Source organism: Agelaius phoeniceus, chromosome 4, assembly GCF_051311805.1.
Source record: "Agelaius phoeniceus isolate bAgePho1 chromosome 4, bAgePho1.hap1, whole genome shotgun sequence".
NCBI classification, from domain to species: Eukaryota; Metazoa; Chordata; class Aves; order Passeriformes; family Icteridae; genus Agelaius; species Agelaius phoeniceus.
In genome coordinates, this window is record NC_135268.1 from 69,139,277 (window position 1) to 69,166,089 (window position 26,813).

The 26,813-nt window shown below is 41.4% G+C and overlaps 1 protein-coding gene across 1 annotated transcript in view; it reads right to left on the minus strand.

The window, feature by feature from the left end:
* EIF2AK3 (eukaryotic translation initiation factor 2 alpha kinase 3) overlaps nt 1-26,813 on the minus strand; it is a 43,305-nt gene that overhangs the window by 5,018 nt on the left and 11,474 nt on the right. Inside the window, exons 3-14 of the mRNA XM_054633568.2 lie at nt 15,925-16,119; nt 14,136-14,266; nt 11,912-12,146; nt 11,499-11,661; nt 10,487-10,624; nt 9,823-9,945; nt 9,054-9,274; nt 8,574-8,686; nt 7,379-7,501; nt 6,032-6,181; nt 4,226-4,994; nt 103-270 (exon numbers count right to left, since the gene is read on the minus strand). Coding sequence (XP_054489543.1) covers nt 103-270; nt 4,226-4,994; nt 6,032-6,181; nt 7,379-7,501; nt 8,574-8,686; nt 9,054-9,274; nt 9,823-9,945; nt 10,487-10,624; nt 11,499-11,661; nt 11,912-12,146; nt 14,136-14,266; nt 15,925-16,119 — 2,529 coding nt within the window. The remainder of the gene's footprint in view (nt 1-102; nt 271-4,225; nt 4,995-6,031; nt 6,182-7,378; nt 7,502-8,573; nt 8,687-9,053; nt 9,275-9,822; nt 9,946-10,486; nt 10,625-11,498; nt 11,662-11,911; nt 12,147-14,135; nt 14,267-15,924; nt 16,120-26,813) is intronic.

The following is a 26,813-nucleotide window of genomic DNA, read 5'->3' on the forward strand; positions in this document are numbered from 1 at the left end:
TGATTGCAATGGTTTACTAGGAATGCCTGATCTAAGAGCTCCCAAAAATTCAGGGCTGTTCTGGGCACTGCCAAACACAGCTTGAGAGAAAAGAGCACAAACCTGTTCTGGGCTCATGTAGAGTTTGGTCCCTACTTGTCCTGTGTGCCTGGCATAAGCTGGCATTGGGGTCAGAACTGATTCTTCCTCCTCATCTTGGTCCATAGCAGTCACCAGTCCAAAATCCCCAACCTTTACTATGTCATCCATTGTGAAAAATATATTGGAAGGCTGAGAAAACAGAGAGGTGAAAAGGAGAAAGTAAGTAACAAACAGATGTCTGTGTTTCAGCAGTTATAACACTTGGTTCAAACTCAGAAGCTGTCAAGGTTAAAATTAAAACCACTCATTATTAAAGTGCTGAAAAATAGCAGTTAAGAATTGTAACTATTCAGGAAAAAGGAATTTCTCCTGCATTAAGCACCGTCTCTTCCTGAAGCTCAGACTGCTCATTTCTTGTCATTCAGCAGAGCTTTACCAGCAGCACACAGCTCTGCTGAGGAACACACACAGAGTCAACACTGCTGGGAACAGCACAGGTAAGTGATCACCACCACACGACACTTTGACACCACATGCTGCAGCTCCATCTCCTGGCCTTTTGTATTTTAATCCCTAAGTGCTAGAGCAGTTTGCTCTATTACTAACCAGCCCACAGCACATCATCCCAGTGTTAAATTACAGATACAGTGGGAACAAGGTCTGCTTTTCAGTGTAACTCTGCAGTTTAACATAGAACAGCTGTTTGCATAACAGAATTAAAAGTTTATTTTTGATAGAAGCCTAAGAACTTTGCAATTCATAAAGGCAGCAACACTGATGATCTGCCTTAACTCTCCTTTGGCTTGTTTGCCAACACCCCCATCCTTGGCTTAGCCTACTGACACAAGAGACTGGAACAGAGCTGTCCCTTGGCCAATGGTGCACATCCAAGACAGTTTTTCAAGAGATTTGCTTCCTGGCTGATAGAACAGCACCCACCAAAAGAATGATTATTCCCTTGAAATAAAACCACTCCAGCTGGGTTACAAGTACAGAGTTTGGGGGGAAGAACAGACTGATCCTGCAAGGGGGAGGAAGCAGCAGGATGCTGCACAGGGCCAAGCTGTGAAGAGCAGGTGGTGCTGGGCAAGCTCCTCTCAGAGCTCCTGGCCCTCGAGGCTGGGAGAACCTGGGCTATGCTCTGCTGGCATCAGCCCTGCAGCAGGAGCAGGCAGACAGACAGAAGGCAATATTTTCCCACAAGATAAAGGACCATATTTCAAAGCCCATCTGACTTGCTCAGTTAAAGACAAACCCACTGCGTGAACAAGAAACAAGACAGAAAAAAGGATTCTTGGGGTTTTTGTTTTTTTTTTTTTTTTGGCAATGGCCAGCTCTGAGGGAAGCCCTAGAGAAACAGTTCCACAGTGCCCACATCCTGCCTCTGACACTGCCTTCTTAGCCAGGTCTTATCCCCCACTGCATTTCCCTGTGATGAGTGTCCAGCCCTTGGGAGTCACGGTGCCTTCAGGGCACAAAAGCCACTGCCCAGTAAACCCACAGTGTCTCCAGGCTCTGGCTGAAGCATTTGCAGAGCACTCACCCCTCAGTGCACACCCACATGGTCAAAAGTCTTGATATGAGAATTTTAATGCTCAAGGAACAAACATCTCCATTAGGAGTTTGTATCCCATTGCCTTGATCTCCATTCTCCTCCTACAAACATACAAGGCAAGATTTGTCTTCTTCCTGGAGGAAAAACTCCTCATAACAAAGTTTATTTTATTACTTCTCTGGCTGGACACTGACTGTCTCTGAACAGGCTGGCACATAGTTTCTACAAATAAGGGGAATGGACACTCTGCTATTGCAAAATACCAGCAAAAAGAAACCATCAAGATCACATTTGGGAGAATAAAAAGCCTAAGGCAGAAGCACTCAGTTTTGATTTAAATCATCAGCAGAGTACAATCAAATATAACCACCCTCTAGTTTAGTTATCTTGCCACCTGCACAAAGAAATTTCTCTCCATATTCTTCAGTCAGAATAAGAATTCTCATTTTTCCACATGAATAAGCTTCTCATACATCTGGAATACTCTGTTTAATTCAATTAATGCTGCAAAATGTATCCAAGACTGTTCTTGCAGTTCTGTGAAACTGATAATTTCTTTTGAGCTGCCAAGCATGACCGACAGCTTATCCTAGGAGTAACAGTAAATTCACTTGACAGGCAGACTTTTGTTTCTGCACTTCATTTTCTTCAAAAGAATTTGAACTCTGACCTCTTCACTTCCCCACATAAATTCCTACCATCTTGTCATTGCAGTATCCCTGATTAGCAGGAGCCTAATTAATGCATTTTAATGTGCACTGTTAATTTAAATATTTAGATTACTTCTTGGATCTTTCAATATGCCCATATAGAAATTTATTTTCACACAGATCTACCAGCTTTTGTAGGTGCCAATGAGAGCAAGAATTGGCCTCTGCTATCATTGAACTCTGCCTGCAGCCAAGCCAAAGCAGCTTTGCAGGTTATTCAGTTGTTAGTGCTGGCACCAACTCAGGGCTGCATGACCAACCTCTTGGACAAATTACAAAATTAGATGAGATCCCTTCCTAGGAGCTTCTGAAAAGTAGAGAAAATAATTAAATAAACTGGCTGTTGTTTTGACCAAATTAACACATAACAGACAAAAAAAACTTTGGGATCCAAGAATAACATCTATACAAGCATAGGAAGTTTCCTGAAGAAGGAAGGTGCTCATCCAGGGAGACTGTTTCCAAGTTGGTTATACCAAGTAAACAAAATTAAATCTCTTGTTCAAACTGCTGCCAGCACTGAACTTTTAAGATGTTCCAACAAAACACTCCACACCTGATTAAGACTAATACAGTTTTAAGAGTAGATCTACATAAGGTTTACTGAACAGTGAGCTCAGTGAAGACTGCAGAGGGCTACACCTGACAGTATTGTTGAGAAAGGTTATTAATTAACATGTCTAGCAACATATTAGTACAGGGATTTAATTACTTTTATGGTCAGTTTCTCAAGCACTAAAGATTTGTCAGATAACTGGTTCAAGGTAATTGCCTAATGCTGATGGGAAAAGAAAATACCTGCAAGGGCTGTTAGAGTTTTTCTAACTCTGACATATCCTTTGAGGATTATTTAATTTGAACCTCCTTTTACTGCCACATCTGACATGGAATTTTTTAGCTTTTGCTTCTGCTGATGCCAAATTACCATCTGAGAAGCCACAATCATTTCAGTAATTACTCCACTGAGGTAGGCTACTAATGCCTCCTCAAACAAGCAAAGGGAAACACAAGTGTCCACATTTGGCAAAAGGGATCAATTTCTCAGAGCTAGGCCTAATAAAACTAACTTTGGCTGGGCTCTTCAGTTAAATTTATTTATTTGGTAACACACACTGACACTTCCAGTGCTTTACGATAGAGCAAAATCAGGCACTAGCATGGGAGGATCATGAACAAAATGAAAGAAAAGGTGCAAGTTACTCCTGACTTCAGCTGCACTAAACACCAGAGGTGCAACCACCTTTCCCAGTCTTCCCTGTCTGGATGCTATGAGACATTAAAAATCCTGTGAATCCTTCAGAAAGCTTCACTGTGATAGCTGGCACTGGCTCACAGTTCTGCTCCAGGACAGTTTACATTTCAATCCCAAAGAAGTATTGCTTAATTTTTACTTTCTCTAACTCTCTAAGAGTTACACTGCTCCTTTTAGGCTGTACTGCTATAGAAAGAAGGAAAATACCAGAATTAGAATCACAGAATTATTTAGGTTGGAAAAGACTTTTAAGATCAAGTCCAACTGCAAGCTCCACATTGCCAATTATCTGCTTCACTTGAAATAGTAGAACAGGATCCAAAATAGCTTTGTCATAGAGCTCAGCGCTGAACAACCCTGTACAAAGAACATGAATTCAAAATACCGTAGGACAAATGCCACTGATCTGTGCCAGGTACAAGAAGTCTTGCTGTAAGAAAGACTTTAATTGCAGTAACAAGTGATGAATATTTATTTCCTGGAGCACTGCACTCCAGATTATTGTACAGACATTAATTCAGCTTTTTTAACACCCATGCTGAGGTCACTGAGAGGAGTCAGCTATTTTGGCAGGCTTTGTCTGCAGTGCCACATTCCTCCCACATACAGCAACCTATGGATACAAACCTTGAGATCCCTGTGCATTAATCCTTTGCTGTGCAGAAAGTCAACAGCTTCAGCAATCTGCAGAAAGATCTGCAGACACTCTGTCCTTTCCCTCTCCTCTATGGTGCATCTTCTGCTCATCCAGTCTTTGAGGTTCTCTTTCCGGCAGAGCTGCATCTGGATGTACAGATACACCTTGGGAGAGGTGGGCTTCACTTTTTCTGCAGTGTTTTTAGAAAGGTCCAGGCTTAAACTCGTTGGTCTTGGAGGAGAAACAGAGAGGGGACTTCCTGAAGCAGATTTCTTGTTATCAGATTCCTTTGCACTTTTCCCTTTATCCTCAGAAGGACTCTCATTATGTGAAACATCAATTTTATCTTCCTTACTAGAGGCATTTCCACAGCCAGAATCCTCAAACACAATAGAGGAGGAGGTCCCTTCCTTCAGATGTACAACAGGAACAGCTGAAGGACAAATTTCCAAGGAGTGTCCCAGCTCATTACTGTTGATAGTACTGTCTTCTACATCACAGCCTGTAAGGACACTATCCTGAAGGTTTAATAGTGGATCTTCTGAGTGCTGCAAGTCCTTGTTGTCTGTGTCAGAAAATTCCAGAGGAGAAAACTGGCTTCCAGATGAATCTGACTGACCACAGGGTATCCCCACAGACCTCACCCTCTCTGATGAAGCTGCAGTAACTTCAATGTGTTCCTCTGTTGAAAATGGCTCTGTTGTGATCTTAAATGATGGGACATCCATTGGGCTGGGAGAACTGAGTGGCCAGTCAGTGCTGGAAGACAAAGAGAGATCAATACTGGAGAAATTGTAGTAGATTCCAATCATTCTACTAGAAATGCACTTCTGAAAGCCCAGATTTTGACAACTGCTACCCCTGACACCTGTCATACTGCAGGGTCATACTGCAACAAGGAGTGACTACCCAAGTGTGGGAATCACCAATAACCAGCATTTAGCATCTGTGTCTTAGCAAGGATAATGTTTTCTCATTGAGACAAAAGTGTTGATAAAGGAATATTTAACAAGCTCTACTGCCTGGATTCCTAATGTGCAATCAGGCTCATCTTCAGTTTGAAAAAATCCATCCCTTTGGAACACGCACTGCAAGGACTATTTAAAGTGCCTTGGAAGAATTACAGCTGTGAAATGTTAATTTGATGCCTGAAATATAAAGGTCGCTGTATTCTAAAAATTGTGAGGCATGTTAAGTTGTTATTATGAAACCAGCCAGCAGTCTTGTATTAGGCCTCATTCTGTAAATGCCAGCATACACCCACTTTTTCCTCTCTCTTCACGTTCTCTCCTTTATCTAATTTTCCATTTTTAACCTACTTCTACCAAGCTTCACAAATCCTCAGTCTGATTATCCCTCATGTATTTCTAGTGAAATAAATTCATTGGATTCTTGGAGTACTGTATCAGGTCCATCTCACTCAAGATAATGAAGAGGAAGAAAGCAGTAGAAAGGAACAAAGAAGGCAGAGATTGCAAAGTTTGCAACTGAATCACAGCAGCAATGCTCCAACATTCCAATCACTGCAAGGTTCAGCCACACAAGTTCAATTAAGAACCACATTATGTTTCCTAAGCTGAAAGCAGGACCTTAACACAAGAGAGGACCCACAAATCAAGAACTTTATGCAGAAGTGTGATGTATTTGTATCTGTTCAATTGAAAAGTTGGCAGGCTAAGTTAACAACCATCTCTCTCCTAGACAGTCTCTCCATCTTCCTGGATCCTCTACCAGTTTTCTAGTTCTCCTGACATACAATCTCAAATTCAATTGTTAAAAAGAGCCCCATGAGTTACCTTTCATCTTTTAGCCACTGCTCATCCATCTTTTCCTGCCATCTCTCAGGGGGAGCTTCCAGCCATGCATTGAAATACCGAACAATCCCTGGATGCTCGAGCTTAGCCAGAGCCTTGACCTCCCTCATCACCTTCTCACGAGCCAGCTCCCTGGGGTTTGGGGTGAGGGGAAAAAGAGACATGGTCACCAAAAGCAACAGCACAGCACAAACATTTCTGCAAAGGAATTTAATCAAAGCTGCCCCAGTGTACACCAGGCCAGTAGCATTGCTTTTCACATGAAAACAAAAATATGTCTTAAATTCCCCAGAGTAACTCCTTTAGCTTAGAAGTGTGCAGGAGCAGAATGTGCTCATAATGACTCAATATTTAGTCTTCCCTTTTCACATAATTACAGGCAGGAAAAACAAGAAGAAATTCATCTTCCTCTTAACTGTTCTCAAGGATAGAAAAAAAGATTTTAAACAGCAAAATTCTACAGGGATGTAGAAGACACTGACAGACAAGACAGACAGCAACACCTTAGTATTTGTTTTTTAACTGGCAATAGGTAAGGAGGTTGCATAAGGACTATTTCTGTTCTGTGGACAGGAAAGCAGGCAGCCTCCTGTCTTACTGAAGGAATTTATCTCTCTTCATAACTGGATCAGATAAAGTCTGATGGTTTTATTTAATAGCTTTGAATATTCTTGGAAAAGACGAATTTAGGCTACCTTAAGTTTCTGAACAAAACCTTTAATCTTAAATAGTTATGCTTATTTAACACATTCAAAAAAATAGTAATTCTAGATTTCATAGCTTTACCCCCTCCCTCTTGCTGTTCTAACTTGAGATTTTCAGCAGCAGTGTCTCCCATCTCCCACTAAAAGAAGTGCTGCAAGCTCTGGGTAGGGTAATCCAGCAGCATGGCTTGACCACCTATGACTGAGAGAAAAGGTAGGGGTTGTGGGACCAGAAAATGAAACAAATGGGGAAATGGAGTCAAAAAAGGAGGTGAGGAAGAGAGAAAAGAAAGAGGAGGTGGAGTAGGAAAGGTAAGGAGAGGAAGGAGAGAAGCACATTAACAGCAATTACTGATCCTGTTAGCAAAGGCTCCATTCACCAAGGGAATGCCTGTGGAGCAGCATCCCCACAAAGGGATCTGCAATACAAGTGTTTGAGCCAAGCAGGTCAGCTCTGCTGGCAGTGCACATGCCACATTCTCTGTGCCAACACTGAGACAGCCCCCCGTTAAAAGTGTGTCATTCACCCTAATGAAATATCTGGGCAATCAGGTCAGGAGCAGATGGCTCTGGCAGGATGGGATCCCACCATTCATTCATTATTCCCAACAAATCCATTCAGTACCTGTTGGGCAATCGGATCCTCTTGATGGCATAGTTGCAGTCATCTACTTTATTTCTGGCTTCAAAAACCACTCCAAAACCTCCACGACCCAGACACTGGATTGGTTCAAAATCTGTCAGGTATCTGGGAAGAGAGGGGTGTGAGGAAGGGACAGAAGAAGGGAGGGAGGATAGAGGAGAAAAATGCATTAGTACAGATAGAAAAATAAAGTCATTTATGACCACAACTGAAGTAGTTTTGTACAGGCAAAACATGTGCAGAATTTCTTCTTTTTCCCTGCTCACCCACTGTGAGCAATTCCCTATCTATGAAATGGACAGTTGCTAAATGTGTATTTATGCAGAGCCTATCACAGGCCAGCAGGATCCATTCTGCATGCACTGGACAAACTGGAGAGGTTTTTCAGAATACCAGGTTGCATGCCTACTGGATCCTGAGTATATAGCCCATGTTCCTATAGCTGAGTATTTTCTAAATCATGATTTGTCTTTAACCCTACCCCAAGTAACTGCTTCTGCAATTAGTCCTTCTAGTCCTGACATTTTTCCCTCCTCACCACAAATCAATTAATGCAAAACCAGCACAACAACCCATCCAAAACATCACTGTTCTTATATATCACTACTTTTCGTACTCTTCCTCATTTTAAACACTACAGTTCTTGCTTTCATTGAGTTACAAATGTACAGGAAATGGTCACATCTGCTCTGGAGCATAATGGCATGCCCCTATTAAGCCTTCTGTCTTAACCAACTCCTTTGTAAAACTAATAAAGGTTTTATTTCAAGTTTAGACTGTTTATTCTGCAGAGTATATAAGATGTCATCTGCTTCCATCTGCAACTGCCTTTCCCTGCCTTACACCATAAACACAGGAACAGATGGAGTAAACACTGCTTAAGACCTACAAGGATCAATCTCCCATTTTGCTTATCAGCAAGAAGTATGAGAGCAATACTTCTGATCACATGTAACCTGTTGACTCTCTGGAATTTATGAGACTAATCATAACTGCAATCTCCCACAGGTAATGGGGTCACAGAGTCCTTTGTGCCAGTTGCTGATTATCCTGGGAAGTCAGAGGACTGGGAGTTCCTAGGTAAGAACAGATGAACACCTACTCTTTCTATCTCCAGACAGCATTAGTAGCCACACTGATTAAACACCCTGTTTATGTTGTGTTGAACAGACCTCACCTTGACACATATCCAGAGTTCTTGGCATCACTCCAGCTGTTGTCTTTAATGTCTCCACAAGTGGGCTCATACTTACAATCAGTCTGACACTGTGTTTCAGACTCCTTCCGCAGCTAACAAGGATTTCCAAAACAAGAACAAAACAAACAAACAAACAAAATCAACTCCTTGAGTGCCTGAGCCTGGTTTGTACCCTAGATATGGCATTAAATAAATATCTCCAGATACGTCAGAAGCAGTCTAATCTGCTTGCTGAAGCAGTTAAGCAAATTGTATGTGGCAGCTGGCAGCCTTCACACACAGATTAAACAATAAATTTAGGCTTTTGATTTGGTTATCTCATTAGTTATTAACTTATTAATATTACTCATTGCAGAGCCCAAACTGAAAGAAACAGCTAAAATAATTCCTTCTGTATTTGGGATTGTGAAAAAAAATTGCTCTGACTCTGAAAATTCCTCTGATTCTGCAAACACTTACTCTGCTGTAAGGGTGGGGGTGGAAGAGTTTGCGCACAATGAAGGTGGTGGCCACGATACAGAACAAAATGGTGCCAACAATCTCCTTCCACCAGTGCAGCAGCAGAACAGGATCCTTTTTGCGGATGTTCTTGTAACTGGTGTCGTCAAAAAATCGAACCGTGATCTGGTTGCTGCGCTTGTTTCTCTCCCTCTTGTAGTAGGGTAAGTAATAACCATTATCTGTGTATAAAGCACACAAAGAGAACACAGATTTACCTGCAGGGACCTACAAAACAACTCTGCCTTCTCATTAATAGGTCTCCTCAATAGACATGACATGGAGTGGTTTTAATTTCTATTATTTTAAATAGCACATAAGCAAATTCAGTTAATTAAGGATGTGGACAGCAACTAGGTCTCTCTAGCTTTACATCAGAATATCTTCCATATGGAAAACTCGTGACAACCATCCTGAGTCTCCAGCACTCTCAGTAAATTCTGGAAAAAATAATTCCCAAGATTTTTCCACTCCAAGCAACTCTCAGTGGCAACAGCAGCACACACAACAGCTCTTCAGTGGCAATTCCTGGCACTTTGCTGTGCTTTATGTGGCATTAATTGTACTTACACTGCAATCTGAAAATCCTAGTTTGAGCAATAATTTCCTAATTCATTAAATATTTAAAAAAATACACATATTTAAGGTCTAACAAATGGTCATGTATTGAAATTCCCAGATAATAAAAGCTGGGTATCTGAAACACTTCGAAGTCTGGAACTTCACCTACCATATGGGTACTGCAGAACTGACAGTGCTCCATTGCTGTATTCCTCATGAGAATACTTGTCATTGCTGAGACACTTGTCAAACTCATCAGAGCCCACCAACACTGGAGTCCTGGAAGGGGACTCTAAGCACAGAAAAGACAAAATTCTCTGAGCTTTATTTCAAGTACAGACTGCTTATTCTGCAGAGTATATAAAATGTCAATTGTTTGTAAAATTCAGTTCTCACATTAATTTCAAGTGAACTCCAATTGCTTAATTTTACAAAATGCCTCTTGAATCAGGTAATGGGAAGTAAATTTCATAGAAGGAAACATTAAAAAAGGTACTTTAAGGTAACAGTTACTTAATTATTCTCCCCCTTGACAAGTCAATTCAATCATATTCACATCACTGCAAAAAACTTCTTCCTCTTTTTGTTGAAAATTTTGATTAAGAAGACCCAACATTTAATTATTAACAAAGACCCTGTCAAATCCATAGTAAAAGAAAACAGACATTAAATATTTGATTAGAAAAAAATAAACACTTAATAAAGCACAGATATATTCCCAAAGTAGTTTACAGTTGGAAACATCAGACTAGTTTGAAACATACTGGAAACCAGAAAGATGCCCTGTCTTTTCTGAGCTAAGGTAGAAAATTCAACTCTGAATTGTTACTTACGGATTAAAGGTTTCCATTTGATTTTGGGAAGAGGAATAATTGCATTATCATTCCTGGATTCCAGAGCCTTTGGGTTGGTTGGGAATTTCTCATAAATTCTGACTGATGATTGAAGATACAACTGGCCCCTGAACATACCTAAGTAATAAACAAGGAAGTGTATTAGTATTTAGATTTGGTTCTCTTGACCCCTGGAATAAAACTGCCTAGTCAAAACACATGGTTAACAACATTTCTGAAAATATTCCTTCTTATTCTGAGAACCTGAGATACTGACTCTGATTGCTAAACTGGATGAATTCAAGTAATATCTTCCCTCTGTTCTAGGAAGGCAAGAGTTCAGAACATCTCATTTTTACTGCTGGAAAGCTAGTGCTACAGGAAAATGCCAGCAATTCTTAAGAGCTATAAGGGAGTCTGGGATTTGCAGAAGTGAGACCTCATTCAAACTTCCTACCCTTGTTAATGCTGCACAAAACAGCCATTACCAGGAAGGCTGTAACTTCTTCCAAGTGTTATTCTGTATCTGTTATTCAAACCATTAACTGAAAAGCTACAAGGTGCAAAGACTGAGAGAAAAAGGCTTAAAGCAAACCAAGTCTTAGGAAACTAAAGCACATTTACCTCCCAGAGCCAGACAGCTGAGGAGGAGGATCTCCAGCCACTCTATTTCAAATTGTCACAAACAGAATCCAATGGATCCTGACAGCTGGATGAAAACTAAGCCATGTATAATCTCATCTGAATTTTCTTCACAGTATGTTACTGCAATCAGTGTACAAATTAATGGGCAATAAGGCTGTTTTATTAGCTGCCAACCTGTCTTATAAAGTTTCAAGACTTTTAGTCATCTCCAATGTACTGAAACTACAAAGCAATGAACATTTCAGAATCAAGATGGAAAAGATTTATGGGTTTGAAATCTACCAGTACAAAAAGATTTCCTTTACTACAACCTCAACAGAGAAATTAATAATGTTTACTACAGAAAATGCTGCAGTTGGTGTCTCACCCAAATAGACACTGGATTCTGTGGCCCCTCTGGCAGCTTCCACAAGATCTTCTTCATCCTCTGGTACCTCGTTATTTGCTGTGTAACTTGTGTCATCAAACAGACTGATTGGAATTACTTTGCCATCCTTAAGCAGCCATGCAGAAGCAATTGGAGTGCAAAACTGAAGAGGAGAGAGGTAATTGGAAAATGAATGTTGTATTAATGAGCTATTAAATAAGAATAAAAAACAAAGTGCTTAAATTTCTTGTTTAAATTTTGTAACAGATGCAGCAGCTCAAAGTCAGAACTTCAGTTAAAAAATTACAAGCAGATGCGTGCTCCTTTACAAAGACAGTGCCTGAAACCAAAGATGAAAGACATCTTCAAAACATCTACTTTTGTGATATTTAATATTCTGTCTTTCCCCCTACCTGGTATTCCCATTCCAGATGTCCTCCTCGTCTGTTAAAAGCCATCACCTTCCAGTCAGCCACAGAGACCTTTATCACTGTGTCTTTCATCATAGCTTCCTGCTCATCCACCTCTGAAATAATTTTTGTTTCTTCTTTGTTCATAGTTGATTTAAAATCGCTCTCAATGTATCCTGCTCTAGTTTCAATATCTGGGACATAGCGCAGCTCAAAGTGACCAACACTGAAATTCCACCTCAAAGAGAAAGAGAAAACCTTTGTAGTAACAGCTTTTATATTCCAAGGAAGTCCCAAGTCCTCTGTGCAGAAAATTTCTAAACTGAATTACCTGAATTTGGCCCATAGTAAACTCTTAGACTGTCAAATAAATAAAACTGTACCAGGAGGGGAGTGCTAATCCAGAACACAAATCAAACAAGATTTTTTTTTTGAGAAATGTTGTCCAACATGATGAGTGAACTGAGAAAAAAACTGGTGAAGTAGGGGCCAATGACACTAAAGGTTTAGTGTATCAAGGGGAAAACTAAAATCATTAAGTACTAGAGTCTGCCTAGTAAGAAAACATTCTGTAGCTGAAGAAAGCAGCAAGTACAAAGCTGTTAGGAAGCAGCATTCTAAAAAAACATTTTTCTCTTCACTAATTAAGTGGATTTAACTGGAAACATAAGATTTTTCTAACTGGGAAAGGGACTATGACTTTTTTTGTTCAACCCCACATACAACCTAACATAGATCCCTTGACAGGTACTCCCTGAAACCAGGATTGCTCATGTCTCATAGGTTAACACCAAAAAAAGACAAATGTATAATGAAATGTGTAAGGAGCAGTTTTCTTGCACAGCAAAAAGTCTTCAATGCTTGTAAACCTACAAAGATACAGACAGGAAAAGCATGGCATGTTTGGACAGCATGAAAGGGTAAATATTTCTTGTACAGTATATTTGGTTGCCTAAATCTTCTTATCAGTCTGGCAACCACCAGGAACCCCAAGTGGCTCTTTAAAGAATTTACACCCTTATAGTAAGAGTTTGGCATATTTTATACACTCAGTCGATTTATTAAAGACAAAACTTTTTTTCCTCTGGATTAAAACCCCAGATGTTTCCTACCCATTCCATGTCACCAGGAAAGCACCTCTGGTTTCTCACCACAAAGAGGAGGGTTCTGGGACACAAGACTAAATACTATGGTTTTGACATACCTCTCCTGGCTAATATCTGTCTCCAAGAAACACAGAAACCAAGATTTATCCTCTCAGACATCTGATCTGTTACTGAGTTCTCATTAGGTTCTCTCTGATAGGCTACAAATTCACAACTTGTCACATCCTGCTGCAAACAGAAGAGGGAGCAGGGGAACAGGGAATGACTGATTCTCCACTATGTTGCTGGGCAGTTACTTGTATCTATGTACAGAACCCATCTTTTTAAGTCTGTGTTTTATGAAGTGGGTTTGGGGTTTTTTTTTCCAGAAAATATGTGTCTGTAATTTTACAGAAATCTTGATATATTAAAACTTCAATATGACAGCGTTAGAAAAATCACAGATTGAATCAGTTTCTACAGCTTAGAAAGAACAAACCACCTACATTATGGAATGAACAACATAAATTTAAGAATGGTTTAAAATATCAACTTAAAATGAAAACTTAAGACATCATGTATAACCTCCCTCCCCAGTGACAGTTACCATTTGTACGAAAAGAACCTTAAAGGGAGTAGATTATAAGAAGACTTTTAAACTGTCTCCTCTTGTACAAAAGCAGCAGTTAGAACAAACATTATAGTGACATTTGCCCTGTGCAGTACAGCAGTGACAAACTTTTCTGAGGTGTGTCACCCTGTTCTTCTGAAGTTTTTCTAATCCTTTTGATGTTTACATTTTTGTAATGGAGTTTCTCCCACACTTTTCATGTATATAATGATTGCTTTGCAGTCCTTTCTGGAGGAAGAGAGAATTAATGGACTGTTGGTTTGACCAGTGTGGCTGGAGAGGTGGCAATTTCATCCTCCAGTCCATGGTCACCTTTGGAATTCTATAGATATTGGAGTTGAAAAACAAACAAAGGCTCTTTTTTGCCTTAAACATCTCAGAGCACGAGTGTCGCTCATTCTGTGTCCTCCTGCGACAGAGGTGAGCAAGGACGAGGGAAGCAATGTGACCTGACTGCCATCTTTTCTGCCTCACCACCTCCACAGAGCTGCTGTGAGCAGGTCAGACTCACTTCTCGTTGCCACTGCGCGGCCCCACAGCCCGGACGGTTTTCTGGGTGCGGTGCAGCAGCAGCGTCTCCTCCTGCTCGCTCTCCTCATCGTCCCAGCGGCGGCAGCCCACAGCTGAGCAGATGTACTTCACCTGAGGGACAAGGCAGGCTCACACGTCAGACTTCACAACAAATACCATCAACAGCAAGATTCAGAGCTAACAGCCCTTCCAGCCTGCTCTTGGCTGGCAGGCAATTTGGAACTCCATGCCTTCAGATGTTTGGCTGGAGGGATGTTGAAAAGCCTGGTTTAAGAGATAACAGCTTTTCAGAACAAAAACTTTCAAAGCATTCTAGAAAGTTTACAGTCTGTGGTATTTTGACTACCATTTGACTGTATTTTGCATGTACTTCTAACAAAAAGAAATCTGAGCTCTCTCTTTCTCCACTGTTTCTGTGGACATCAAAAGAACATTCCTGCAAGACCCACAGCATAATTCTGCTTTCATGTAATATTTATCTCAGCATAACTCTATCAGCTTCAAATGAAGTACTGATAGTACTTCAAGTATTATTGATTTATATAAAATACCACAAAACCTTCCCCCTTTGCCTTGTCAGTTATCAAAAGGAAAAGAAAACCTTAATAAACTCTCACAGTTACAGTTTCCAACAGTCCCAATCTCAAACAGAATTTGCATTATATGGGCAAGGCCAGAGAGATCAAACTTCCCAAACTCTTAGGAAGGAAGAGTCAGGCACTATTTCCTCTAAGAGGCAACTTTGCTACTGTGAGCACAAGCCAGGAATCAAAACAGAAATGAAAATTTCCTCTTCTGAGCACTGGAGGAGGAGGAAGAACCTGTTGGTGCAGAGAGCCCTCCACTACCAGTGAGGAAACTAAAAAAGGAATTAATGAACTCTGGTTTGGGGTCTGTGCTCTTTATCATTAGTGATGATTCCACACCATACCAAAGGACTGTTCCACATTAAAATGTATGGTGAAAATGAAAAAAAAAAAAAACCCAACCAAAAAACCACCCTGATTTTGTTGAAAACAAACACTAGGAACTTTATTTTTTTAACTGAATCTATTTTTAATTAGTTTTAAAATGCAATGTTTCTGAATTATCAAATGTCTGTTCTTGACTACACCAAGTATTTACAAGCACTTTAATGACATCTGACATTTAACTTAACTTTTAAATATGACTTTAAAATGTAAGGAGAACTTCTGATAGTAAGCACACTGACAACAACTAAAAGTCCTTAACTTTTGCATATGTTGAATTTTTTCTGTTCTTAGCAGTTTTGAAAATCTGAAATTAGTTTAAAAAATGGTGTCACCTAAAGCATTAATTGATATACAGTGAGCTGAACTGTAAAGTCTCCTTCAAACAGAGCCAGATGATAAAGCTGAAGTCCTCCCACAGAAAGGGGTCATCCCTCTTATCCTCTCACTATTGGTGACAAAGCTCTGTCCCTTCCCTTGTGCTGGCTCTGGCGCTCCCTGATCCCCTGCTACAGCTAACCCAGCACAAAATGAATCCAGTAAAAAGTGAACAGTGCACTGCTGGGTTAGCAAACGGTGTTCAAGGGTTAAAGCCAGCACAGGAGCAGAGCAGGAGCTCCAGGCAGGAGGAGATTGCAGGGCCATGCCACCTGCTGCAGCCCACGAGGCTCAGGTTCTCCCCTTTTGTGCCCTGCATTTAAACTCCTGAGCTGCAGCACAGTTTAAAGCTCAGCAGTTACCTGTTTGCGAGGCAGAGCTCGAAACACACAGCCACAAAACACCTTTTGAGGCTCTTACCTTCCCTGAATAGGAGCTCAGGCCATAGGTGGTCAAAGACTTTCCCCCAACCAAGACAACGTCCTCGCCAAATTTGTAGGATGACTCGAGCAGAGACTCAACCGTGAAGGGAACGGCCTCCATACTCCCCCGATCCCGATCCCACTGGAAGAGGTCCCCATCCAAGGAAGGGATAATGATCTTGTTTCCAAACACCTGAAGTAATTGAATTCAAGGTTAGCTGTTGCTTTGTTTTTTAGAGTTTTTCGAAGCCTTCTGATGTTTATATTCTTATAAGGAACTTTCTTATGCACTTTATGTAAATAACTTACTGTTTTGTATTTTTTTAAAGAAGAAAAATTTGATGAACTATTGGATTGTCCAGTGTCATCGGAGAAGTAGCACTGTCATCCCTCCAACCCACTGTCACTTTTAAAAATCTATAAATATTAGAGTCAGAAATTAAACATCCTCTTTTTTACCTTAAAAAGCTGCATGTCCACATCGTTTTATTTCATGTCCTACAGAAACAGTTAGCTATGATTTAACCATTATTTTAATTATTTATGACCATAATTTAAAAGCACACAGACCACAAATGGCAACAGAAATGCTGTATAAGCAAGGCTAGTGTGTTATGCTCCTGTGTCCCAATGGTTTTGTATCTCAGAGTCCTATTGGTTTTATATCTCAGCATCCCATTTTTCAAAGTTATACTGAAGACAGAAAACTTTCAGGCATTCAAATCAAACCCATGTTTCTCTATTCTTAGTTTAAAAACAGTTCAGTGTGTGACACTTCTTCAAAACATTTGAAAGCTCGATGAGTTGACATGTTTCATCAAAAACTGCAGAAAATAAGATGTGGGTTGAAGCATTCTCCAAGAGACAGGCACTGGTTAAAGTGCAAAGTTTTGCAGATTATTTGGGATAGTTTCAAAACAGAGTCATTTTGAAAGTACAACTGAGGCTGTTTTCATGATTAATGTCTATTTCAGAATATCCAACTTTCTGTAAAGCACAGAGAGAGCAATTATCACTGAGATCAGAGCTCACATTTTCACCTTTGCCTCTCCAGACAGTTAAATCTAACTTCTCCTTGGAATTTCCTATCTTTAAGCACACCGTTCCTTTAAAAATTGCCTGGCTTTTCCCTAAACACACAAGTAAGGAAGAAATCTTCACTGGGATACAATATTTCACCCATTACACAGAGATTTTCTAGGAGATCCTAGTTCAGAAGTATGAGTCATTGTCAGTGAGTACTGAGGGACTTATTAAGAAACTCATTATCAGCATGATGGACCATAACTAATGCTGTGGAGCCACAGTGGCTGTGCCCATCAAGAACACTGAGAAACTGTAATCCACATAATCTTAGCTTCTGAGGATATGGATTAACATGGGAGGTTTTACTGCCTTTTCAGAACCTCTGTCCATTTGGGCAATATCCTACAACATAATTACATTAAATTTGGATACTTGACACATTAGGAATTAAAGACTGCTTCTGGTACATGTGTATTAGTCACTTGGAAAAAAATATTCCTGCTCAGACTCCAAGGCACAGATGTGTATTACAAAGTGGTACAAAACATGCAGGAAGGTTTCTTCTTGTTATTATTTCTGGAGCTACTGTGAGGATCTGAAACCACATCTTCCGCATGATTCAAGTTCCATGTAACATGGAATTTTTATTCCTCTAACTGGGTCAGAGTCAAGCAAACAGCATGGAGCAAAGTTGGGATTCACCTGAACAAGGAGGGAAAGACAGATGTTGTAGATGTGTGCATGTCATGACTAGTACCTCCTCACACACTGTTCAACACACCTCATTTACAGAGAAAATTCAGGTGAGTTACCCCACACTGCTGGTATTTCAGGTCCCTAAAGGATCCAACAGCAATGCTTTCCAGCTTTGAAAAGCCTCATGATGAGAGACAATTGAAATAAAAACTCCTCTCAGGAGCACAATGTGTAATTGAAGAGATGGTAAAAATAAGCTCCTGAGATTAGCTGTGAAGCTCTTACAAAGCAAAACTAGGTGTGTTCTTTCCCTCTCAGAGATTTACCTTATGGCAATAAAGGCCAAACATCCTGGAAAAGACACTGCATGTGACATACAAATGTTGCATTATGGTCTACCATTGGGGAGGAAAAGTAAACACACAGAGCCCGATATACACACACACAGAAATAAACCAACAAAAAAGGAAATATTCCGTGAGGAGTGGGGCATGTCATTTGTAGAGATCACCTGATTGGTGGACAAATAAAGCAAACAAGGTTTATATAAACATTCATATTCAAGAACAATCTTGTAGTCTTGAGAAACAAGAGACTGAGAAGATTTGGAAAACATATTTTTAAAACCAAAATGCCAATGTCAAAATTGCAGCTGTAACCATGCTCAAAGTACCTTGTTAAAACATTCAACACAGAGGAGTAATGCCACAAAACGTTTCTGTAATACATTCTTTCAGAAGCCCATAATAATTCTGATGACAACTTTTAGCCTGTGCAGCTGTTACTTTGCATTAACAAATCCTCTGAATGGATCTGCACATGATCCATACACATGCAAGTAGTCTGAAAGCCCAGCCAGCATGAAATACTCTGCTCCAGGGGCTGGAGACCATGCCATGGTTTGTGAAGAATGGAGACAGTGCTGTAAACTGCCCAGGGATTGCTGCTGAGCAAGGAAGACTGTCTGTGGGCAGCTGCAAGCCCTGGGGACAGTGTGACCCATGTCACCTTAAGTGCCTGCCCTGTCCCAAAGCTCTCACTCCAGGGCCTGAGTAGGAAATTTTCCCCCAGCAAACAACACACACACATTGGCCATTTCTAGGAACCACACCCAAACCTCCAAGATGCATGAAGCTGACTCAGCAGCACACACCTGTATACTCCCAAAATATGGACCAAATCAGGTTATGGCTTTGACAATTCCCTGACAGTGGCTCTCTGCCTGCTCAAGTGTTGAAAGCTCAGTCCCCATAAGCTGCAGAGGGCAGCTGACACCGTTGGGCAGCTCTGCTCATCACCTGTCCGTGCTCCCAACCTTGAGGGCATCCACAGGAGCAGCACGTCCTGGGTGACACTGGGAGGGAAAAGCTGAGAAAATCACAGCTGCTGTCCATGAACACATGAGCAAAGGGAGCAGGGGCAGCAGGAAGAGCTGCTGCAGTGAAGGACAATGCTAGAGTAGGAGTGGATAAGGTTAATCTGACCCTAAGTGCAAGTGAGACATTTGGGTCACTTACCATCACAAATGAGCTATTTCACTACAGAAACAGAACAGGGGGAAAAAATCACCTTCTTTTAAGATGACTTTATTTATAAATGGATTACATGACACATTGCTGACAAGAGGTAGCACCTGATTACGAAGAAAGTCTTCTTTTAACAAAATAGCTTTATTTGAAGAATGGGACAGGTATGCAAATGTGCCACTTGCAGGTGCCCACATACATGTGTAACAAAAGGCATTTGTCGCCACTTGTGGTGACATCCGTTTTCAAAAGAGCAGTTCAGCCAGAGGCTTCGGAAGGACATTAATAACAACAACTATCTGAATTATGCAGCTCATTCTCTAGTACATGAGAAGCAGAAAAGGGACTTTCCTTGAAAGTACTAGCAACTAGCATCGGCATGCAGCTCAGGTAAAGGAATGACATCACCCTGTATCTCAAAAGCATTACCTCATCTCCTAATCCAAGGAGTGAGTCACCCAGGCAGTCAGCTGCAAATCTCTTGGCACAGAAAATGTAGGTTACCACGATGCACTTACACATTCCTCTGATCTGTCAATGTAAATAGCTATTTGTTCAGCTTCACTGGTCAGCAATATGGCACATAATTGTTAAGTGGCTCGTCTTTCAGAAGTAACACTTAAAAAAAAGCCCCCACATTAAGTACGGAGCTCTAAGCGAGCCGCTGCTCTTTTGCTCATTAAGAGTTTGCAGCCCAAGTTCTCCATTGGCTCTGCGCGGGGCTCTGCAGCCCTATCAGCGGCGCGGGCTGCGCAATCTCCAGGCCGACGGGTGAGGTAATGCAGTTTCTAAAAAGCCTCCACAAAAAAGCAAAAAGCCATAACGATCCGGAGTGGCACACGCTTCCAGGGAATTTGCTGTCTAGACTCTTTACTGGAAAGGAGGGCACCGTACGCCAGGTGCCACGGCAGGTTGGTCGGTGCAGGGAGCCGCTGATTTACAGCGGCGCAGAGAAGAGAGAAAGAAAGAAAAGGAAAAATTGTGTAAACAGAGATCAAAACAAGCTGAAGTACTAAAGCTTCCAGGAGCTGTTTAACAGCAAGCGTGACATTCTACCCCCTTCCTAACGCTCTTTATCGTCTGAAACAAAAATCAAGCCTGCTCACGTGCAGACGCATCTGAGCCAAGTCTGGTGCCAAAGCAGTCAATATTATTGTTTACAGATGGGCTGGACTATCTACTGACTCCAAGGAAATAACCACGCACAAGTGAAATATTCTCCTTAAAATAGGATTTGATGTCTTTATGTTTTTCTAACACTTCTGCTTGTAGTTTTCAAATCTTACTGTTACTATAAGCTGCAAGAGCTTCATTCCAATTACTAATTAACTAAGATCAACCTACATGATCTTAAGTGATAAAGGTACCAGTTTTTTCCCCGTCTATGATTATCCCTACAATAGGATCACAGTAACAAACAGGATCAAAGCCAACATCCAGCATGGTCTTAAGAAAGCTACTTCTCACTGAGAACTATGTCTTTTAAGCCTCTTTAAAATTAATCTAGGCAACATATTAAAAGTCACATATGGCAGCTTTATTCTGAAGGGTAGAAACAAGAGTCTGCACAAAGAAATCTGGGAAAGTGAAAGCAAGCTGGTATGCTCCACATTAAAAAAACAAACAAACAAATTAAAACCACAAACCCATAGACGGTAACATAGGTATTCTTACTAACTGTTTACAGATTCTTCAGGTGATATAGATATATATTGAGATATACATACACACACACAATTTTTGAGTTTTCCCTAGTTTGGGCTGGTCTGGAACTGATTTATTGTCTGCTCTTTATTTGCTATGCATGCAGGAAGGTTATCTGCACAGAGACATGGGCTTATAACTTCCAATAGAAGAGGTTATTTCTTCTCTTCACCTCAGATTTCAGGATGCTGATTCATCTGTTTTGCCTCCAGCAACCTGCAGAAATCCTGGAGCACAGGGCACTACAATGATGACAGTGTACTCTTACTAGCAGGCAAACCCTAATCAAACAGCAGCACACTGGGATGAAGGGGCCAGCCAGAGTCTTCCAACTTCTGCAAGGTCCACAACATTCCCACTTCCTTAAGAGAACAAAGACCCAGACACAAGCACAATCTTTTGAAAAGATTCCACTGCCTAAAGCACTGGTAAGAGAGCAAAGTATTCTTCAAAACATTGACTGTTCAACCAGCCAGGAAAAGGAAAACTGACTGTGAAAGGAAGTCCATGATTTAGATCAGTAAAACAACCTAAGACGTGTTCAAGGGCAATGAGGAAGCTGAGGCAGGAAATACCAACAGGTTGTGGCTTGTCTGGAGAATTTTTCCTTCTTGTGATACCATTACTTCTGATCTCAGCACTACACTTGTTTATGAAGTGCATGCCTGTCCTGACCACCTCCTGTGCCTGTTAAGCACTGAACATGCCCAAACCATCTCTGAGCTCAGGACTGTGAGAAAGGCTGCACCTGGACATCAGATAATCAGTATTTTATTGAGCTGTTTACAGAGGTGGGGTTAGGTGGCCTTCCTCCCCTGCAGAGCTGAGAGGCGGCACATCAGAGAAGCCATGGAAATAGGTTTCATCTCAGCTGGGCTGTGACAGCCTGAAAGAGCACACCAGGTCTGCACAGCAACAGTGAGCAGAGATGTTTCTCACAGCTCAGGCTGATTTTAACCATCAGGCTGTACAGCTCACCCAGCAACAGTTCACAGCATCTATCAAGTGACAAAACCTTGTCCCTTACTCCTGCCTGCATTAAGTACCTTATGACACAAGTTTATATCAGTTACTGTCTTTCTTCTCCTTCCATCACCCCCCATACTCCACAAGCTGGTAGTTTCATTTTTCATGAATACATGGAGAAGAGTAATAAATTCAATTTTCGTGGGCCTGTACTTTCTGTATGATGAGTGTGTGAAGTGATGCTGTAACCTTGTGCCTGGTTGAGTACTAGAGAACTCATTAGAACTCATTTCAAAACTCCTTTCTTCTCTCTCTTCAAAGCAACACCTGCAACATCCTCCCGACAACTTTTATTAAAGACTAGAGCTGGTATCTCTGTCATGATTCTATATTTCAGATCTTAAAATCTGATCAGGTGTAAGCACCAGGGTCCCAACAAAACTGTCTTTTACACAAACAGAGTAAAAAGCAACAGATGACAGCAGCACAGCAGCTTGAGACTTATACTCTCCTTTCCAATGTCAGGGGCACACTACCTTGTTCAGCTTGAGTTTGCCCTTAAAAGAATTATTGCTGCTCTGCCCTCCCCTGAAGGGCCATAAAGGAAATCTGAGGAACTGCAGTGTGCTAACTAGACCACCCCAGCTTCAAAGGAGATCAGGAACCCAATACTGTTTGCTGTGCAGTCACACAGACCCTTCCTCTGAAGACAAGCAAACTGAAATATCACAGTTACACAGTCAAACAAGACTTGGGGTTTTGAGATACAGAGATGCCAGCCTGCTCTGCTGCCATGGTAACAGACTTTTAAAAACTGTTCTCCTTAATAATAATAAAAAAACCCCAACTGCACAGTGCTTTAAGAAAGACTTTATTTTGACATTATTCCATCCCCCTCTTTTACATGGCAAGTTTTATTAATAAGACTGCAAGTCTTCTGAAACTTAAGAGCAGTGCTTTCTGAGACACTGAGAAACTGGTGCTGCTGCTACCGAGCCCATCACTGAGCTCCTCGAAACTAACAGCATCTAAGGGAGTGGATTTGTGCAAAAAAACATTACCCAAAGCCTTGCCTTTGCAGAAACAGGCCCTGCACAGTCCATCAGCCACCAGAGCAGAACTGGTACTTACGTGTGGTTTGCAAGGCAAGGCTTTGGTGGTGGGGGCTACAGGGGGGGGAAGAACCCCACACTGGAGCAGGGGAAAAATGTGAGGGGTCCTGCCCTGAGGAGGATGAAGTGGCAGAGACAAGAGACAAGGTGTGATGAACTTACTGCAGCCTCCACACCCCACCCCCCTGCACCACTCTGGGGTGGAGGGAGAGAAAATCAGGGTGAAGTTAAGCCTGGGATGGGGTGGGGGAAGGTGTTCTTCAGATTTGGTTTTATTTCTCCTTATCCTACTCTGGTTTTATTGGAATAAAACTGGTTTTCCTGAGTCAAGTTTGCTTTGTCCATGATGGTGCCTGGTGAATGACCTCTCCCTGCCCTGATCTTGACCCATCAGCCTTTCCAACAGATTTTTCTCTCCCTTGTCCAGCTGAGGAGGGAAGTGACAGAGCGGCTTTGGTGGGCACCTGGCATCCATGCAGAGGCAATAGCAGAAGCTTCTTGTGGCACTTAAGGAGACCAGGATTCAAAGTGATCTCTGCTGGACCCTGTGTGTTTCTTCCCCTGGCCCTGCTCAGACAGGATGGTTTTGCAGGTAAGGACACAGAGTCCATGTGAGAAACTGAGTCACAGAGGAACTCCTACAGGAAAAGAGCCCAACACAGGAGGAGAACAGAACATGGCAAATCACAGTCTCCTCTTTCAAGGATGCAAAGAATGAGTGCACGAAACATGCAGCGAGTCTGACAAAGATTAATAGTTACCTCCTTATGAAGCACAAAGTCCAGAAGAAATTAGGAAATGAGATGTCAGTGGCTGTGCTGCTAGAGGAATGATTTGCTAAACTGTCTAAATCGCTTAACCCTCAAAATGGGCCCTTCTTTATATAGATAAAGATATAGCCTGAAAGTTAAAATAGACCCTAGGGCAGAATAAATTACTTTTTTGTGTATTGGGCAGCTGAATTCCAACTAAGTTATCCATTACCTGAAGCTGATATTTGTCTAGGTACTAGAGTTGATCCATTTTATTATCTGTAAACAGCAGAACTGTTAAACAGCCAATACAAAACGTGCAGTGGGCCATATGCAACTGAATTACAAGCTCTCTTCCTGCCCTTATCTAGACCCAGGAGGTGAAGGGTCCAGACCACAAGATTTGCAAGAAATGGCTGAGAGAGCTGCAGTTAGTTAGCCTGGAAAAAAAAAGGAGGCTCGGGGAAGACCTTATTGCTCCCTACAACTCCCTGAACAGTTTAGCCAGATGAGAGGAGTCAATCTCTTTTCCCAAGAAACTAACAATAGGACAAGAAGGAATGGGCTCAAGTTCTATCAGGGAAGGTTTGGATTTGCTGTAATGAAAACTTTCTTCACTGAAGGGATGGTTAAGCATTGGAACAGGCTGCCCAGGGCAGTGGTGGAGTCACCATCCCTGGGGAGATGTAAAAGCCTTGTGGATGTGCCACTTAAGGATATGGTTTAGTGGTGACCTCAGCATTGCAGGGTTAACACCATTGCAGGGTTAACACTTGGACTCTGTAATTCTGTAATCTTAGAGGTGTATCCCAACCTAAACCATTCTGTTATTCTACTATAAAGAGAATAAAAAACCAGAGACAATGGGGTTGGTAAAAATCCTTTCCAATATATGGAGCATTTTGACTATGGCTGTGAGCGTGAGATGAAAGCTGGTTGTACACAGAGCAACTCTGAGGAACTTTCCTGCTTTGCTCAAGGCAGAGCATCACCTGAGGACTGTTCTCAGAGCTTTGGTATCACACAAGCCACAACATCCTGCTCTGTAGCTGCTCACGTGTCCCCTAAGGGAAGGTGTCATCCTCCAAAGGGTCCTTAGAGCAGTGAAAGGACACGAGTCAGCGCTTCCTCAGGGCTTGGTCGGTGTTAACTCCAAGTGTCAGCAAGGCAGCCACCAAGCTGCAGCTACAGGAAGGCTTTTGGATTTTTTAACTGAGCAGGACACCAAACAAAGAGGACTGAAGATGTGCAGCTTGGATAAATACATAACATCACTTGCCTAAGCAACAGCCCTACTTGTGATAATGGTATGATGGTGCTGCATCACACTGACCACCAGCTCACCTCAGGCAGCTGTCAGCAATTCCCCTTTTCCTCAGGTTTACCATTTCTTACTAAAAAAAGTTGGTTGTGCTTCCTATAAAAGTACAGCTTCCTGCTATTGGGGTACTTTAAAACAATTAGTCTTTTGCAGATGACTTTTTGACCACTAAACAGCATTAGAAGTTTATTTTCAGGAGAATTGTAAATTATCTTTTAAGTTTCAACAAGAAAGCAACAAGAAGTCTCTCTAGTGAAGTTCCCCAAGCCTGTCACCTCTTCATGCACACATATGTGTGTGTTTCCAGCAACAGAACTGAAAAGAACCACTCGTGCCATCAGGAATGCTAATACATCCATGCAGTTACAGAGCAGTCACATCCATTCTCTTCCAGCAAAACACAGGCTCCACTCCCCTTGATGGCTTGAAACCTTGTCTGCCTCAATTGCAATTAGAATTTATCTTCCTTTGAAGTACAATTCTGGACACTCACTTCTTATTCATTATGAGCTTTTCCAGGACCATTTAAGACACTAATCTGTCTCTCTCTACCCGCAGGCAACAGGGAATCACATTTCCTTCCCCTGCAGAGGAATGGAGATGGCAGCTGATTCCCTGTCATGGGATATCTTAGTGCACAGTTTTCTCAGGTTTAAACTGGTCACCTCCAACCTTCAACAACAAAACGACTGTTATCAATCCCCACATCTTGTATTTCATTTAGCACAGTTTAATTTCATGGCTGTTATAGAAAACCTGTATGACTGAGAGCCAGCTGAAGTGCCAGCCTTTCCCTGCAGGAATGACAGCTCCAACTATCTAAGCATCTGGTGGTTCTACAGGTCTCAGCAGTACACAGAAATAAAGGTCACTACAGGACACTAGAATGCTCTTCCAGACAACTAAAATGATGCCAGTTTACCTACAAGGAAATGCATTTTCCCCATTTTAGTCACCTCAATAACCAGCCCACTGATTTACACTCTGCCTGCTTGAGAAGAGTGGCAATTCAGTGCTTTACATCTGCTCAGAAAGTATTATAGCCATTTTTCAGTAAAAGTCATTTTACAGCACAAATATATATTTAAAAATTTTTATTCTTTCTGCATAAAACTGTCCTTTAAAAACCTTTTGTACCCACTCAAGCACCTCAGAGACCCAGCTAGCTATTCTATGTATATGAAACTCTGACTCTCCTGTGAGCTGCCTGATGGTGCACAGAGACTCTTCCAAGTGCTAAGCAGGAAAGATTGTTTCTGTTGCTGGTGTGTTCCATTCCAGATGTTTTAAGATGCACCCAAGATTGTTTCTGTTGCTGGTGTGTTCCATTCCAGACGTTTTAAGATGCACCCGAGATTAGGAGTTAAAATTACTAACAGTGAACTAGATAGAGGCATTCTTTTTAAGCAGAATTCAGAACAAAGGCATTTTCTCAGAACGTCTGTGTAGTTTGAAAAGCATCTCCTTTTTGTTTGGCCAGTGAATGTTAGCAGAGTCAGAACAATTTTATGCAGGATTAATATAAATTCCTTATATTCATCACTGCATTTAACAGCTGCTATAATAACCTCTTCAGTGAAAACACTCAAGTGTCTGACAGTCTTAAGTGTTCCCCACCCATATCCAAGACAAACACTATCAGCTTTTCCTTGGATGGTATTTACAGACAGTGACTCAACTGAAAAATAACTATAATAGAAAGCCATGAGCCAAACAAACACATAAGTTTTATTCAAACTAATAAAATACTGCTGTAAGTGGTTGGTGAAACTTTCCTAATTCTT